General features: G+C 43.2%; 1 protein-coding gene across 3 annotated transcripts in view; it reads left to right on the forward strand.

The window, feature by feature from the left end:
• Window positions 1–14,847, forward strand: part of FRMD4A (FERM domain containing 4A) — a 413,482-nt gene that overhangs the window by 113,298 nt on the left and 285,337 nt on the right. Inside the window, exon 1 of one of the 3 annotated variants that reach the window (XM_035127379.2) lies at window positions 7,152–8,369. The exons of the other annotated variants lie outside the window; for them this stretch is intronic. Within the exon in view, the coding sequence (XP_034983270.2) occupies window positions 8,301–8,369 (69 nt within the window). The 5' untranslated portion in view covers window positions 7,152–8,300. Of the gene's footprint in view, window positions 1–7,151; window positions 8,370–14,847 lie in introns of those variants that run through there. 3 annotated transcript variants of the gene reach the window in all.

Genomic DNA, 14,847 nt, shown 5'->3' on the forward strand with positions numbered 1-14,847 from the left:
TGATGGTTTTGCTTCTGTGTCAGAACAGAAATGGTGTAGGGTTAATTATTGGGGGATGAGAAAAACATACTTATTTTTGCAGTGCGGTTTGCACTGTGGACATGTCACTAGTTCACACCAATGAATTTCTCCGTACCCAGGTTCATGAATGCAAGGGGGGGGGGAGAAATACTGTGACTCAAACAGTATGTTCTTCAAATTAGTTGAAGAACTAATTTTGTTGAAGAACACAGCTGCTCTGTCCACCAGTTCACACTACCTTTCTGTTGGAGATATACACTGCTATTCCAGTTCTTCTTCTTCTTCTTCTTCTTCTTCTTCTTCTTCTTCTTCTTCTTCTTCTTCTTCTTCTTCTCTTGAACCATAGGGTCAGAAATTTTTGGAGCTAGCTTTTAAATATGTGACAGTGGATGGCAAAACAGCAAAATATGCCTTGGAGCTAAAACAGAAGCCCCCCCCCCTGTGGTGTATCTCTTGATTGGGCTGTACCATTTATTTGTAAGACATCCCCTGACATGCTGAGCTTTGTGGGTGAGCAAGGAATGTCTTATGTAGATGGAAATCTGAAGATTTGAACCCACATCTGCAGTCAGTGCACCCCAGCAACAGATGGTCCAAGCCAGTGAGAGCCAGTGTGGTGTAGTGGTTAATAGTGGTAGACTCGTAATCTGGGGAACCGGGTTCATGTCTCCGCTCCTCCACATGCAGCTGCTGGGTGACCTTGGGCTAGTCACACTTCTTTGAAGTCTCTCAGCCCCACTCACCTCACAGAGTGTTTGTTGTGGGGGAAGAAGGGAAAGGAGATTGTTAGCCGCTTTGAGACTCCTTCAGGTAGTGATAAAGCGGGATATCAAATCCAAACTCTTCTTCTTCTCTTCTTCTTCTTCTTTGGATCACCTCTCAATGATCAGCTCACAGACTACTTAATGTTGGAATCTGAAAAGTGATGAGAAGCAGCCATGGGGTAACTGTGCCCCTGAAGGACCAGGTGCACAGCCTGGGAGTCATTTTGGACTCACAGCTGTCCATGGAGGCGCAGGTCAATTCTGTGTCCAGGGCAGCTGTCTATCAGCTCCATCTGGTACGCAGGCTGAGACCCTACCTGCCTGCAGACTGTCTAGCCAGAGTGGTGCATGCTCTAGTTATCTCTCGCTTGGACTACTGCAATGCGCTCTACGTGGGGCTACTTTTGAAGGTGACCCTGAAACTACAGCTAATCCAGAATGCGGCAGCTAGACTGGTGACTGGAAGCGGCCGCCGAGACCACATAACACCGGTCTTGAAAGACCTACATTGGCTCCCAGTACGTTTCTGAGCACAATTCAAAGTGTTGGTGCTGACCTTTAAAGCCCTAAATGGCCTCAGTCCAGTATACCTGAAGGAGCGTTTCCACCTCCATCATTCTGCCCAGACACTGAGGTCCAGCACCAAGGGCCTTCTGGCGGTTCCCTCGTTGCGAGAAGCCAAGTTGCAGGGAACTAGGCAGAGGGCCTTCTCGGTGGTGGCGCCTGCCCTGTGGAACGCCCTCCCAACAGATGTCAAAGAGGAATAACAACTACCAGACTTTTAGAAGACATCTGAAGGCAGCCCTGTTCAGGGAGGCTTTTAATGTTTAATAGATTATTGTGTTTTATTTTTCTGTTGGAAAATAAATTGTTGTTGTTTGTTGTTGCTTTTTTTGTGTGTGGCAAAATTTCCCCTCCTGTACTGAAGCCTGTCACAACCTCCATATGGCGAATGTTTTTATGGAGTTCAATGAATAGTTTTAATGAGCTCCCATTCCTCTCAGTTTTTTTGTAATGTTATAATTGGGGACACAGAATACGTGTATCTGACCTCTTCGGAGCATTTGCAATCAGACACTTCTTGAGGCTTCTTGACCAGTGGAGCAGACCAACATGACAGGTGGCTCAAGGAGAAGGGGGGGGGGACACACCAAATGAATGAGGTCATTATATGTTGGATTGAGGCTTTCCTTCACTCTCTGCTCACGACACAGTTTTCACTGTTTGTTGGTTGCTGAAATCTTGAAATTCATTCCCTTTGAATAGAAGGAGGGAAAGAGGGCCTGTCTGTTTGACCAATTCTGTCAAATCAAATCATCAGTCTAAAGTCCTGAGATGACATGGGTTGGCCAGTGGAATTAAAATAGGGTTAGAGAGACTGTGAGTCTCTCAGTGCCTCCCTGAATCAAATACAGTGCCATCCTATCAACGGTCCTATGGAGATAGGGCTGTAACGTATTTATCAACTCTCCATTGTGCATTAAATATTACAAGGCAGCGCTTGTATGCTTTATAAAATTAATTATTGCAATGAAATGTCTCATTTTAGTCTCTCTAGCCAGAGAGTAAAATCCATCTGCAGGTGAGCAAATATATGACTTATTCCAGACAGTATTTCACATGCATAACAAAAGCAACTTTGATCCTATATCTAGCTCTCTTGTGCTAAATAATGTATATGCACAGGCCGTTAGAAATGAAATGTATGCAAACCATTCATGAGTGAAGACCATGTCTTTTGCTCTGCGTATCTCCGAGTGAAGGAAAGTTCTGAGGACGTCTCTTTGGAGTGTCATTCCATCTCAGGGTCCTTTTGTAAGAACAGTTTGCTGCTGCTGCTGCTGCTGCTTACTGCATTTTTAATCCACATATCATCCATTGAGATTTGAGGGAGGTTTACAAAATAATCAATAGAAGTACATATATCACAAAACACACATTAAAGGATTACAGTAATACAAATATACAAGCTGGGCATGAAGGAGCAAGTAACATTTTGCAGATTTTTTTTGTGTGTGTTCTTATTATTCCATCACAATGTTGTGAAAGTGCAGTCTATTTTTTATAAGTAAATAAATAAAAACACCCCCCCCCAAACAAATACTGCCAGCAAACCCCCTCCCCCCGGGTTCTTTCATGGCTAGGGCAAATAAAAATGAACGAATTCCTATGCCCAACAAATAACCCAGAGATGCATTTTAAATAAAAGGACACATTCTACTCATGTAAAAACACACTGATTCCTGGACTGTCTGTGGGCCGGATTGAAAAGGCTGTTAGGCCGGATCCAGCCCCCGGGCCTTAGGTTGCCTACCCCTGTACTAGCCATTAACTGTTATCATTGTTCATTCAGGCAAACATATTCTAGGTATCCTGTCCAATGCTTTTAGAGTGTGGTCTCCTTTGGGCATATGCAGGGTTGGGTATTGTTTGCTTAAGATATCTCTTTTAAAGAAACATGCTCAGAGTTAAAGGAACATGTTCAGAGTTGGCTGCATCATAGACAATGAAATGAGATCTTCAAGGAAGATAATAAGAAAGGATTTAGCAAAGGATTACAACAGAAAGAAATAGAAGAATTATTGAAAATGACTGAGAAATGCAGTAGTACTGTATTATGATATGTATATGTTTAATTTGGAATATTTAATGTGTAAAAATGGCAAAGATGTATAATTGTTGGAAATGTAAAGAGAAGGAAGGCACTTTCTATCACATGTGGTGGGAAAGTAGAGTTGTAAAAAATTTTTGGGAAACGATGTATAATGAATTGAAAAAAAATGTTTAAAATGACATTTGTAAATAGGCCAGAAGCCCTTTTGCTGGGTATTGCAGGTCAAGAACTGCCAAAAGAAAAATGGAAAATATTTATGTATGCTACAACAGCGGCAAGAGTTTTATTAGCTCAAGGGTGGAAGACTGGAGAAGTACCAACGAAAGAACAATGGCAAGAGAAATTGATGAATTATGCAGAATTAGCAGAATTAGCAAAGTTAACAGACAAACTACATGAAAAGGACAAACTGTAAATTTAAAATAGAATGGGAACCTTTCACAACTTACCTACAGAAACAACAAATAGAGATGTACTCGTTGGCAGGTTTTGCATTCGCAATTTTATTCAAGTAAAATACGAAGAAGGACAATGCAATAACACTTAAAGTTATTTAACATGCAGAAGATAACAAATAATGTAACAAACCAAAAGGGGAAGATGAGGGAAGTCATGGGAAGGGGCGATTGTAAAATGTAAAATTGGATAACTGTATTTGCAATTTGTTATAACAAAAAAAAATCTAATAAAAATGTATATGAAGAAGATATCTCTTTTGAGAACCCAATAATAACTAAATTGAAGGCAAAATTAGACTCTGGGTACCTGTAAGTGGGACAAATAGGAGTTTTGGGGGGTATGTTAAAGTTGGGGGAATTGTCTAAGGCCAGTGGCCAAGGATTATGGGAGTTGGGGGTCCAATATAAACTGGAGGACCACAGTTTCACTCTCCTTGGTGTAAGAGAAAAAGTCAATGCCTCGTTCTCCTCCCTAGTTGCTTTAAAAAAAAAAAATGTGGAAGACCCTATCATGGAACTCACAACATCTTGTCTAGTTTGACCCTAAGACAAAGTTTTTCCCTGTGCTCCCATTTGTTTACTGGTAGATGTTGTGGCAAACAGACTTCACCTGCTGGGGCCACAATATGCCAACCATCTTTAGCTGATACTTCTTCAATCCAAAACTCAACAGTTTTTTGTAAAGTGCCATACATATTAGGGGTAACAACAAATCAGTGCTTTATCAGATAGCCAGTTCTGGTGTCTGAGAAGCTGGTTAATTTCAAATTCTGTCTGATTCTGCCCATAGCTGCCAACCACTGCCAGGCTCGCCCATCACTCATCAATTTCTGCCCTGCTAGGCTCCTAACAAGTTTTTGGGTCCTTCTAGAGCAGGCATGTCAAACCTGCGGCCCTCCATATGTTTTGGACTACAATTCCCATCTTCCCCAACCACTGGTCCTGCTAGCTAGGGATCATGGGAGTTGTAGGCCAAAACATCTGGAGGGCCGCAGGTTTGACATGCCTGTTCTAGAGCATCAGAATTTTTGAAATTAAAAATTCGCCTAGTGGCGATATTCCTGTTTCCACAGAAGGACGGCCATTCAAGGCTGAATGGGCTGTGATTCTTCAAGCTTGTTGCTGTGCTAAAAGGTTTTTTGTGGAGAAGCTGATCTATTGCCTTACATGAGGACCTATCCATGAGCGTGTCTGTCAGAGAAATGTCTTGTTCTCCCTTCATTACTGTTGAAGTAAGCCATCACTGCGTGCTCTAAATGGACTGTCATACTGTTGTCTAGTAAAAGTCACCCATCGCTCCCTGACTGCCAACTGCGGTGGATGGTTGAAAAGGCAATATAACTGCAATCAAGAACACGGAGACAGAATTTACAGCTTCACATCCCACTGAGCTCTCTACTGCAAGGATTACCTGCCTTTATAATCACCCAGAACATTTGTTTGTCCAACCTCTGTTCCAATTCATTGGTTTATGTTGCTTCCTTATTGTTGTTCTTCTTAAGACAAATAAATAGGGTGGGTTAGATCTGTTGAAATGGCCAGGCCTCCCCTACCACTCTGGGCAGCTTCCAACAGAATATTAAACACACAATAAAACATCAAACATTAAAAACTTCCCTAAACAGGGCTGCCCTCAGATGTTTTGTAAAAATCAGGTAGTGGTTTATTTCCTTGACATCTGATGGGAAGGTGTTCCACAGGGCGGGTGCCACTACCGAGAAGGCCCTCTGCCTGGATCCCTGTTGGACCTCAGTGCCTCAAGGCAGAACGATGGGGGTGGAGCCGCTCCTTCAGGTATACTGGACCGAGGCCATTTAGGACTTTAAAGGTCAGCACCAACACTTTGAATTGTGCTCGGAAACGTACTGGGAGCCAATGTAGGTCTTTCAGGAACAGTGTTATATGGTCCATGGACAGCTGTGAGTCCAAAATGACTCCGAGGCTGCACACCTGCTCCTTCAGGGTCACAGTTACCCTATCCAGGACCAGGGAGTTCTCCACACCTGCCCGCCCCATTCCCCAAAAACAATACTTCTGTCTTGTCAGGATTCAACCTCAATCTGTTAGCTGTCATCTATCCTCCAACCACCTCCAGACACTCACACAGGACCTTCACTGCCTTCACTGGTTCTGATTTAAAAGAGAGGTAGAGCTGGGTATCTTCTGCATACTGATGGACACCCAGCCCAAACCCCCTGATGATCTCTCCCAGCAGTTTCATATAGATGTTAAAAAGCATGGAGGAGAGGACCCCACAAGTGAGAGCCCAGGGGTCTGAACACTCATCCCCCAACACCACTTAGAATCATAGAATCATAGAGTTAGAAGAGACCACAAGGGCCATCCAGTCCATTGGGTCCCTCTTAAGGTCTGCAGCCTAACATTATTTTATATGGAGATGGCAGAGATTTAGTCTTGCATCATTGTGCATGCAAAGCATCCACTCTACCACTGAACTATGGCTTGTCCCCAAGATCCTTGGTTTATTTCGCCCAGTTTTGTTTACTCAAACTGGCAGTGCCTTGCTTGGGTAGAAGCCAGTGGAGGCTGATCCCTTAAGGCAGATGGCTCACTGCCCCACCAACCTCAGTCTTCCCTCACTCAGTCCCCACCTGCATGTCTTCTTTCTTACAACCAGTCCAAGGTTGTAAGTCTCAGTGTTGTCATTTGGGGAAGAGGCTGAGGATAATCCTAGAAATAGTTGGCTCTGCCTGCCATTGACTCTGACTCCACCTGCTGTTGGTCTCCCTGCCTTCAACCTAATGGGCCACCATGGCTGGAGACTTTCCCCTGACCTGAGGTCATTTACTTGGAGATGCTTGGGATTAACATTGGACATTTATGCATACAAAGCATGTGCCCCACCACTGATCTACAGCCCAAACCCAAGATTCTACAAAAACATAAAATATGGGAGTCAGCACAATTCGGCAGGTAAAAGCGATGAACTGGGTATCAGAGGATAAGGAGTTCCTTTCCTGTTTTTTCCTTCCTAGCCTGGTGCTATGCAGGCTGTTGGAACAAGTCCAGAAATGTTCCCACATTATTTTTCCTCCAGATGCAATACAGTGTGAATCCCCCACTGATATAAGTGGAAAAGCTCAAATTGATTTTTGTGGACGTCAGACAGGGCACATGTCTTTAAGTTGTGAAGTACCTTGGGTATACCTTTTGTATTTGACATATGGGGTGAAATAACACACTTGCCATTTTTAATATAACTTAAGTATTTATAATTTATTATGTCTGTGTGTGTGTGTGTGTGTGTGTGTGTAATTTATAATTTATTATGTCTATATCCTGCCTGTATTTTTTCCACAGAAAATCTCAAGGCAGACACACACACACGCCTGCACCTTGAGTCATAGATAGCTGGTGAGAATAACATGAATTTGAATGTGGTTATTGGCCTCAGGCTTCTCATGCCACCCTGAGTTCCTGAAGTTATGCTTCTCTCTACCAAACTCATCTTGTTGAAATTTGCATGTTCTAAAGATTCAGGTCTCCTGCAAATACAGTAGTAGCCCCATGTTGATGACCCTTCGACATGTTGATGACCATGTTGATGATCCATAGCATCTCATAACATTATTATGTGCAGTACATCAGAACTTCACATCATCATTATATTGTGCATTTCCTTGCTCCCTGCTCCACATTTTTGGTACTGAACGTGGAGAAGCACATACCGAAATTACATTTGGGATATGAACTAGATGTTGCAGAAGGGGAAGAGGCAACCCCCTCCCTTTAACTTTGTCTTTTACATTCTTTTTTCTCAAGCAGCAACAGGAGCTAAAAATATTTCTAGGAAAAAATTAATGTCCCAGCGCAACTTGGGTTCCCTGTTTCTTTCATGTCTGTGCTCTCTTCTGTCAGCAGCAGACAGTGCAGAGTCTGATGGGCCTTTGACAAAGAGCTATTGATGGGGGTGGCTGTGTGAACTGGCCTGGCGTTGGTCACAGGCAGGCTCCGAGAGACCTGCTGCCCCTATATTTCAATAGACTCCAGTGTGTTGAGCCATTTGTTGAAAGGTCAGAAATGAACAGAGAAATGGAATGGTGTAAAAAAAAATCTTGTCCTCCTATAAATATCAGTCACAGTTAAAGGCACTTTATTGTACTTCCTCTCTCCAATGCCCCTGTGTGCACGAGAATTTCTCTCACGAAAGCCTCTCTGTTGTGGTTTGCCAAATGCCAGGCAATTCCTCAGACTGTGCAGTTATTTGAGGGGAGAAGCAGGAGCCCTTGCCTCCAGTTCGTGCCTTCCCTTCTAGATGGAGTAATAGTCATCCTCCAGTCATCACTACGAGATTTAGGCGATGAACAGGGAAAGTCTTGTTGTGTAAACAGGCTGTGTACAGTTCAGGGAGCTGGTCCACTGGACCAACTGCGAATTGGTGGGATTCTTCAGGTTGCTGGATCTGAGCTAGCAGTTGCCTTTATGATGACTTTCGCATCCAAGCTAGAAGACATTGAAGCCACGTTGGAGCATCTGCTAATGGATGTGTTTGTAAGTAAAGCCTGGTTTTCAGTTCCAAAGTGATATGCTGATCATTTTAAAAGCAGCAGAATTTGGCATGCAGTAGGAACCCTTTTAAAGTCCTTGACAAGCTGCATGTCCAGCAATATAAGTGTATGAAGGAACAGTGTTGTTGTTGTTGTTGTTGTTGTTGTTGTTGTTGTTGTTGTGCTTTCAGCAGAAATATGTGAACTAGCAGAGCGTGAAGGGGAGGCAAGATATGCTTTGCGTTAATTTTACAGAGTACAATTGTTTAATTTCAGTGATGCATACACAACTGGGAAAATTGACTCTAATATACTGTAGTAGCAAACATTATTGAAAGCTACACCGATCGTGTTACAACCATTCAAGATCCAGCCAGCTTTGCAAGATAAAATAGCCTTGTGGTGGCTTTCCTATGTTAGTACTGTATAGAACTATTATTACGTTCTTTCACTTCTGTGAACTGCAATTTTCTCAAGCTTAGGGTCATTTAAGAGACTTAAAAGAGGTGTCCTTTGATGTAAAATGTGTTTGATTTGATTGAGAGGGGGTGTGTGCTTGAGACATCTAGTAGACTTGCTTCATCCTTGCCTCTAGCATTGACAAATATGTTGTGGCTTGTTGAATCTTAAAAGAAAGAGAGGGAAAAGGCCCTGGATATGTTGAGATGTATATTTCAAGAAGCCTTTTAAGTTTAGCTCTTTCCCAGTCTGCATCTGTATTAGAATTTGTTTTAAGATGTTTTAAAGATGTTTTTTATTGTTTTGTCACTTGTTGTTTGCTGCCCTGGGCTCCTTTGGGAGGAAGGGTGGGATATAAATTTTATCTACTAGCTTTTTTCTATACATGGCTTCTTCATTTTTGTTTAAACCAGACTTTATCTGAGATCACTATGTCTGACAATCAAAAGAGGTAATCTAGATTTATTCCTAGGTGTTTGGGACCAGAAACTAGTCTAGACTCCTTCAAGTATATATTTTTAAACATTAAAAAAACGATAACTTGCTTGTATTACAAGTGATTTTATCACCTCTCATGTTTCAGTCACAGTCTTTTCCCTGCTATCTTCTACAGCGGCTTCTGTTCCTTACCTACAAGGCTCTACTCACTCTTGGGTCAAACCACATATCACAACTCACCTCCCTTCACAGGCCTTTCATCCTGTCTATCAAATAATGCTCTTCTTCCAGTCTCCGATGCCACCCCTTTGTGCAACAGCTTCACCTGCTCTATTTTGATCTTTGGGCACCTGAAAAGCCCTACTCAAGCCCAACTTCTTCCACACATCCTCTAAGTGGCTTTCCAGAGTTTTGTACTCTGTCACCTTTTCTGCTTCACCCTCTTTGCTATTATCCAGAAAACAGTGTGTGGTCCAGTGTCCACATGGAGCCTGTTGCTTGCAAGGCTTGCCCTGTAACTTTCAAGGAAGCAGCAGGGAATATACAGGGGGGAGAGGAGCGAGTTAACAAAGGGACTGATGCAAACCAAAGCACTTACCTGTTCTTAGGCTTTGCTTCATTTGGGGATGAGAATTAAGGTGTTAAGCTGAAGACAATTTGAGGGAAGATGATGATCTGATGCTTAACTTGTTCATGTTGCATAGATGATATGCCCAATTGGGTAGGGTGTTGCTACACAACAGCTCCATGAGATCCCGGATGCCAAATGTATTTATTATTACTTTTACTGATGTGTTGCAGTGAGTTCATATTTTCTTGTGCAAATGTAATCAGCAAATGGTAAGCACACACAGGCAAAATGCCTAGTCTAAGGGTTTCTGCACCACATGCACAATGACGGCCAATGACTGGCAATGGCTACCCTCTCTTCCACCCCTTCCAAGGAGCTCTCAGGTTTGTCAAATCTTTCTTTGTTCCCCACCATTCAGTCACTCAAACAATAAAATGTCATGAAAGTGTGCAATCTGTTGAGACATCCCTATTAAAACAAATACTCTGACTCATTGTTCAATCACAAAACCAGTTAAAGCAAGCACACAGGTGTGACCTATGGCAGTAACAGCAGCTATCCTACCTTCTCTGAAAGACATTGTGGAAGAGAAATGCTTTTCTCTGCCCCCTGTATGCCAGGAGAGAAGCAGTCTCCTTAGGCAGAGACCACAGGTGCTCAAAGGAATAACTACAGTACAGGCAGGGCCGTCCCTAGGCCTGGGCTGGGTGGCGCAAGCCGCCAGGTTGCCTGGCCATCAGGGACGCAGAAGGGGTGCCAAACGCTGGTGTCTGCCTCCGCGCGCCTCTGCTGTTGAGCGGCTTCAGGCAGCTCTCCGGAGGCGCGCAGGGAGCGTGAGTCTGGGGCTGCCACCTCTGCCCCTCTCAGCTCCCCGCGCGCCCCTCCTGCCCACCTCACTCACAGGGGGCGCCGGAGGAATCTTGGCACCAGGGCGCCAGATATGGTTGAGACGTCCCTGAGTACAGGGAAAGTATGCTGCTCTATGTAACTGACTTCTGAGCCTTCAGAGGAAGGCCCTAATCCATGAAATAAGCATACGAGGAGGTTCATATTGGAGCACACATGCTGTAATGGCAACTTTTGGCAGTGGGAAGAGGAGCCTTCATGAGCACAGCAACAGGTGCCCTGCATGTGCTTCGAGGCACATATGCAGATGCCTAAATATTAATTTCAATGGGGGGGGGGACCAAAACTGTGCAATGAATGATAAGCACACACAGAGTTCAGCTTCTTCCACTGATATTAATGGACCTTTTGGAATAGGAGAGCTCCATCTACCCTTTGAAGTTCCCATAGTCCTAAAACACCTCTAAATTGGGATTGCTCTTTTCCAACTCCCATCTTCCCTGTGCCTGTCCAAGCAATGAGCAATATATTCTGCTCTGAGAGCCATATGTGATGTGTTATGTTGCAATTAATGTGTATATTGAATTACCATATATATACCTAATAGGAACTTAGTAAATATTTGGTAAGCATTTCCTGCTTTCCTAAGTGGTAAGATGTTTAAGGGAGAGTAAGTACTGCATGATTTAGTTTCCTCTGTAGGAGTGCTCTGGAGATGTATGTTATATTGTGAAGGCAGCCCTGTTTAGGGAGGCTTTTAATGTTTAATAGATTATTTCATTTCATTTTTCTGTTGGAAACCGCCCAGAGTGGCTGGGGAAACCCAGCCAGATGGGCGGGGTATAAATAATAAATTATTATTTATTTATTTATTTATTTATTTATTTATTTTACGTACATGCAAACAGAGGATAAGGGAGGCTAATTCAGCACCAGGCCCTCAAGAAGAGCAACTGCATCCCAAGGATCTTTCAGCCACATCGTTGGGACATGGGTGGTGCTGTGGTCTAAACCACTGAGCCTCTTGGGCCTGCCAATTGGAAGGTCAGTGGTTCGAATCTGCGCCACGGAGTGAGGTCCCATTGCTCTGTCCCAGCTTCTGCCAACCTTTTAGAGTTAATACTCTGGAGAGATCTATATCCCGATAAGGTTGTCTTCTTAATCATCACAGAGCCCAGTCTGGTCAGTGGTGTGTGGTGCTGCTCCTGACTTAGGCATGCTTTGCCTGAGCTTCAGTTGAAATGGTCTCCCTCAGTCCTTGGAGGTTTTTATTTTTTTTAAATAATTTTTATTAGATTTTCCAATTAAACAACATCAAATCACATTGAAATTATTCCCAATTACACTTTATATTACAAATCCAAATTAATTATACAATTCCAATTAAAGGAAACATTCCAATTATGACTAATTATACTGAATTTTTCAGACTCCCCATGCCTCGGATTCCAGAGCTTCCTACTAATCACTACTGCCATTTGCTTTTTAATAATTTCTCCCTTGTTATTCAGCCTCTGATGTAAACCTTCACATATTGTCCCAAAATAATACAGTCCTTTCCTAACAGTCTTTGTTGACATCCTTCAATCTTCTCCAAGCCTCTGAGTTGTGTTGCCAGCCAGGTTTTACCATTTTCTGTCACTGCATGGATTTGTGTCTTTAGTCTCCCTCTGATCGCTGGTCCTTCCAAATCCAACATAAGCACACAATCACAAATCATGTCCAAATTTCTACTCCATAGCTCCTCTGAAGACAGATTTACAGCTTTTCCAGCGAGGGGTTAGCCAAGTCAAATCTTATCACTCTTCTAAAAACAAGCAACGGCTTCCTCCTCGCCTCTAGCTCCTCTCCGCTTCGGCGCCATTTTGTACTTTCTTAATTTCTGACTGCAACACAAGTCTTAAATCTTCTTAATTGATCCACAAAAAGTCCCAACAAGCACCGGCTTTTAGTAGGGAGATTTTTACCAGATTATCAAAGCATATATAAATCCTCCATTTTTATATTGTTTATATTTCCATGTCCACACAGTTTATACTTTCTATTTTCCCGCTGCTCTAGATAATTCCGATAGCCCGTCCAGAAAAGGTGTTTAGTATAATCTTTAAGAGAAGAAAAAAGGGAGGGGTTCACTTCCCTGTCAGGCTTCTCGGTTTCTCCAGATAATCCATCTTCCTTTCCGCAATGTTTCCACCTCTTATCTCTCAGTGGCTGTAAATCAAGTCTTTTTCTCTACAGATCAGGGCAATGAATTTTTTGCTCCTTCATCTGAGGCATGCCCAAAACTTTTATCTAATTAAAATTCCAAGTTATGGGACCCGTCCCCGCATTGGGTGGCTTCCAGGAGTGCCGACTCCAACGGGTGCTCGGCCCAGGCCCCCCACCCCCCACAGGGTCCGGGTGGGTTAAGGGCATCTGCGGGCCAGTGGCCCCCTCCCGTAGCGTCCCGGGAGGGGTGGGGGAGGCTGCGTACTCCCGAAGCAGCCGCCAAAAAACACACCATTGAAGCAGAGCAGATGTTATGCCCGCCATTCCCAGCATGCATGAGCGGAAGCTGTCCTTGGAGGTTTTTAAGCAGAGGTTGGATGACCATCTGTCGGGGATGCTTTTGCTGAGATTCCTGCCTTGCAGGGGGTTGGACTAGATGACCCTTCCAACTCTATGGTTCTAAATTGAACCCAAGAGACCAAAGCACCATCACCAGCTGTTGCATGGCAGGCGAGTCAGCCAGCTCTGCTAAGCTGCTCTCAGTTTAGCTGGGCCCCCCTGCTGTGGAAGAACAAGGATTAACAGAACATCTCCTGGTCTGACTCCCTATTACCAGGTCTTTTAACAGGTCTGCAGCAGCCCACCAACCACCTGATGCCATTGGCCACTAGAGCTATTTCAACCACAACCCCTTTTTTCTCTCTTCCAGTCTCCATTCTAATTTTGCCAATATGATCCTTTAAAACATATTCTGTCTGCATTGTATCACCTTGAGTATATTTTGTTGTCAGTTCCTGCTTGTGATGTCTGTGTGTGTTCTTACAATAGGGGCCCATATTGCTTCATCCCTTTGTGTATGCAAACATAATTTTTTATTTTTAAGCAGCAGATAACAGAAAATTCTGTATGAAGCAACAGGGGAATGCAAAGTGTATTTTCACTTAAGGTCTTTAGTAGATTACTAAGCATTTTGCCATCAGCATGAAAACTAATATTCAGATTAGCATCTGGCCATTCAACTGAAATGAACTGCTGGTTAATATTGTCTCAGGTAACAGTACCCACCTGGGAATTATCCCCCAGAACCTTCTTTCCCATTCATCTTGATCTGTGTCAGTGTTATTGCTTTAAAAGATGAGATGATGCATTGTCGTATTCAATGCTATTGTGTCCTCCTTTGTTCCAGGTCTGGGGCATATGCTTGCAAATCATTGTAAAATAGAATTCTGTAAAATAGAAACCCAGCAGTCCTAGAGGGGGCTGCACACTTGACGTTTTTTGTTTTGTTTTGTGTTTTTGTTCTCTTTACAAGAACGTAAATCATATGGATGGATTCACTGAGCAACAATGATAATGAGATTGCATCAGTGTAAATAAGATTCAGCTGCAGAATCCTGAAAGCTCCAGAAGCCTGATTGATCACATACTTGATAAAACTCTGGTACTGTACAACTAACACAACATAAGAGAGCCAACAAGTTATAGGGCACTATCCCCAATGGCTGAACATATATGGTGAATGGAAATGACACCTAAAACTTTATTCCATTTGTTTCTAGTTAAAGAATAATAAAATGGTACCTCGGTTTAAGTACAGAATTGGTTCCGGAAGTCTGTACTTAACCTGAAGCGTACTTAACCTGAAGCGAACTTTCCCATTGAAAGTAATGGAAAGTGTATTAATCCGTTCCAGACGGGTCTGCGGAGTACTCAAACTGAAGCGTACTTAAACTGAGGTATGGCTGTATATTATAAAGCTGGAAGAGCTCTTTCCTTGAGAACTACTGGCTCTAAGAGTTTCGGGGCTGGCCTGGGTGGGGCATTGGTTTGGTTTAGTTCAGGTACGAGGGGCTAGTCTTTGTTCAGTCACCATTAATCCCTGTGGGGCTGCACCCTCAGCCAAAGAAGGCTGCTGCCATTTTCTGTTTTGAAACTTTGAGAAAGAGCGCAAGAGTGAGAG

Source organism: Zootoca vivipara, chromosome 10 (assembly GCF_963506605.1).
Source record: "Zootoca vivipara chromosome 10, rZooViv1.1, whole genome shotgun sequence".
NCBI lineage: Eukaryota > Metazoa > Chordata > Lepidosauria > Squamata > Lacertidae > Zootoca > Zootoca vivipara.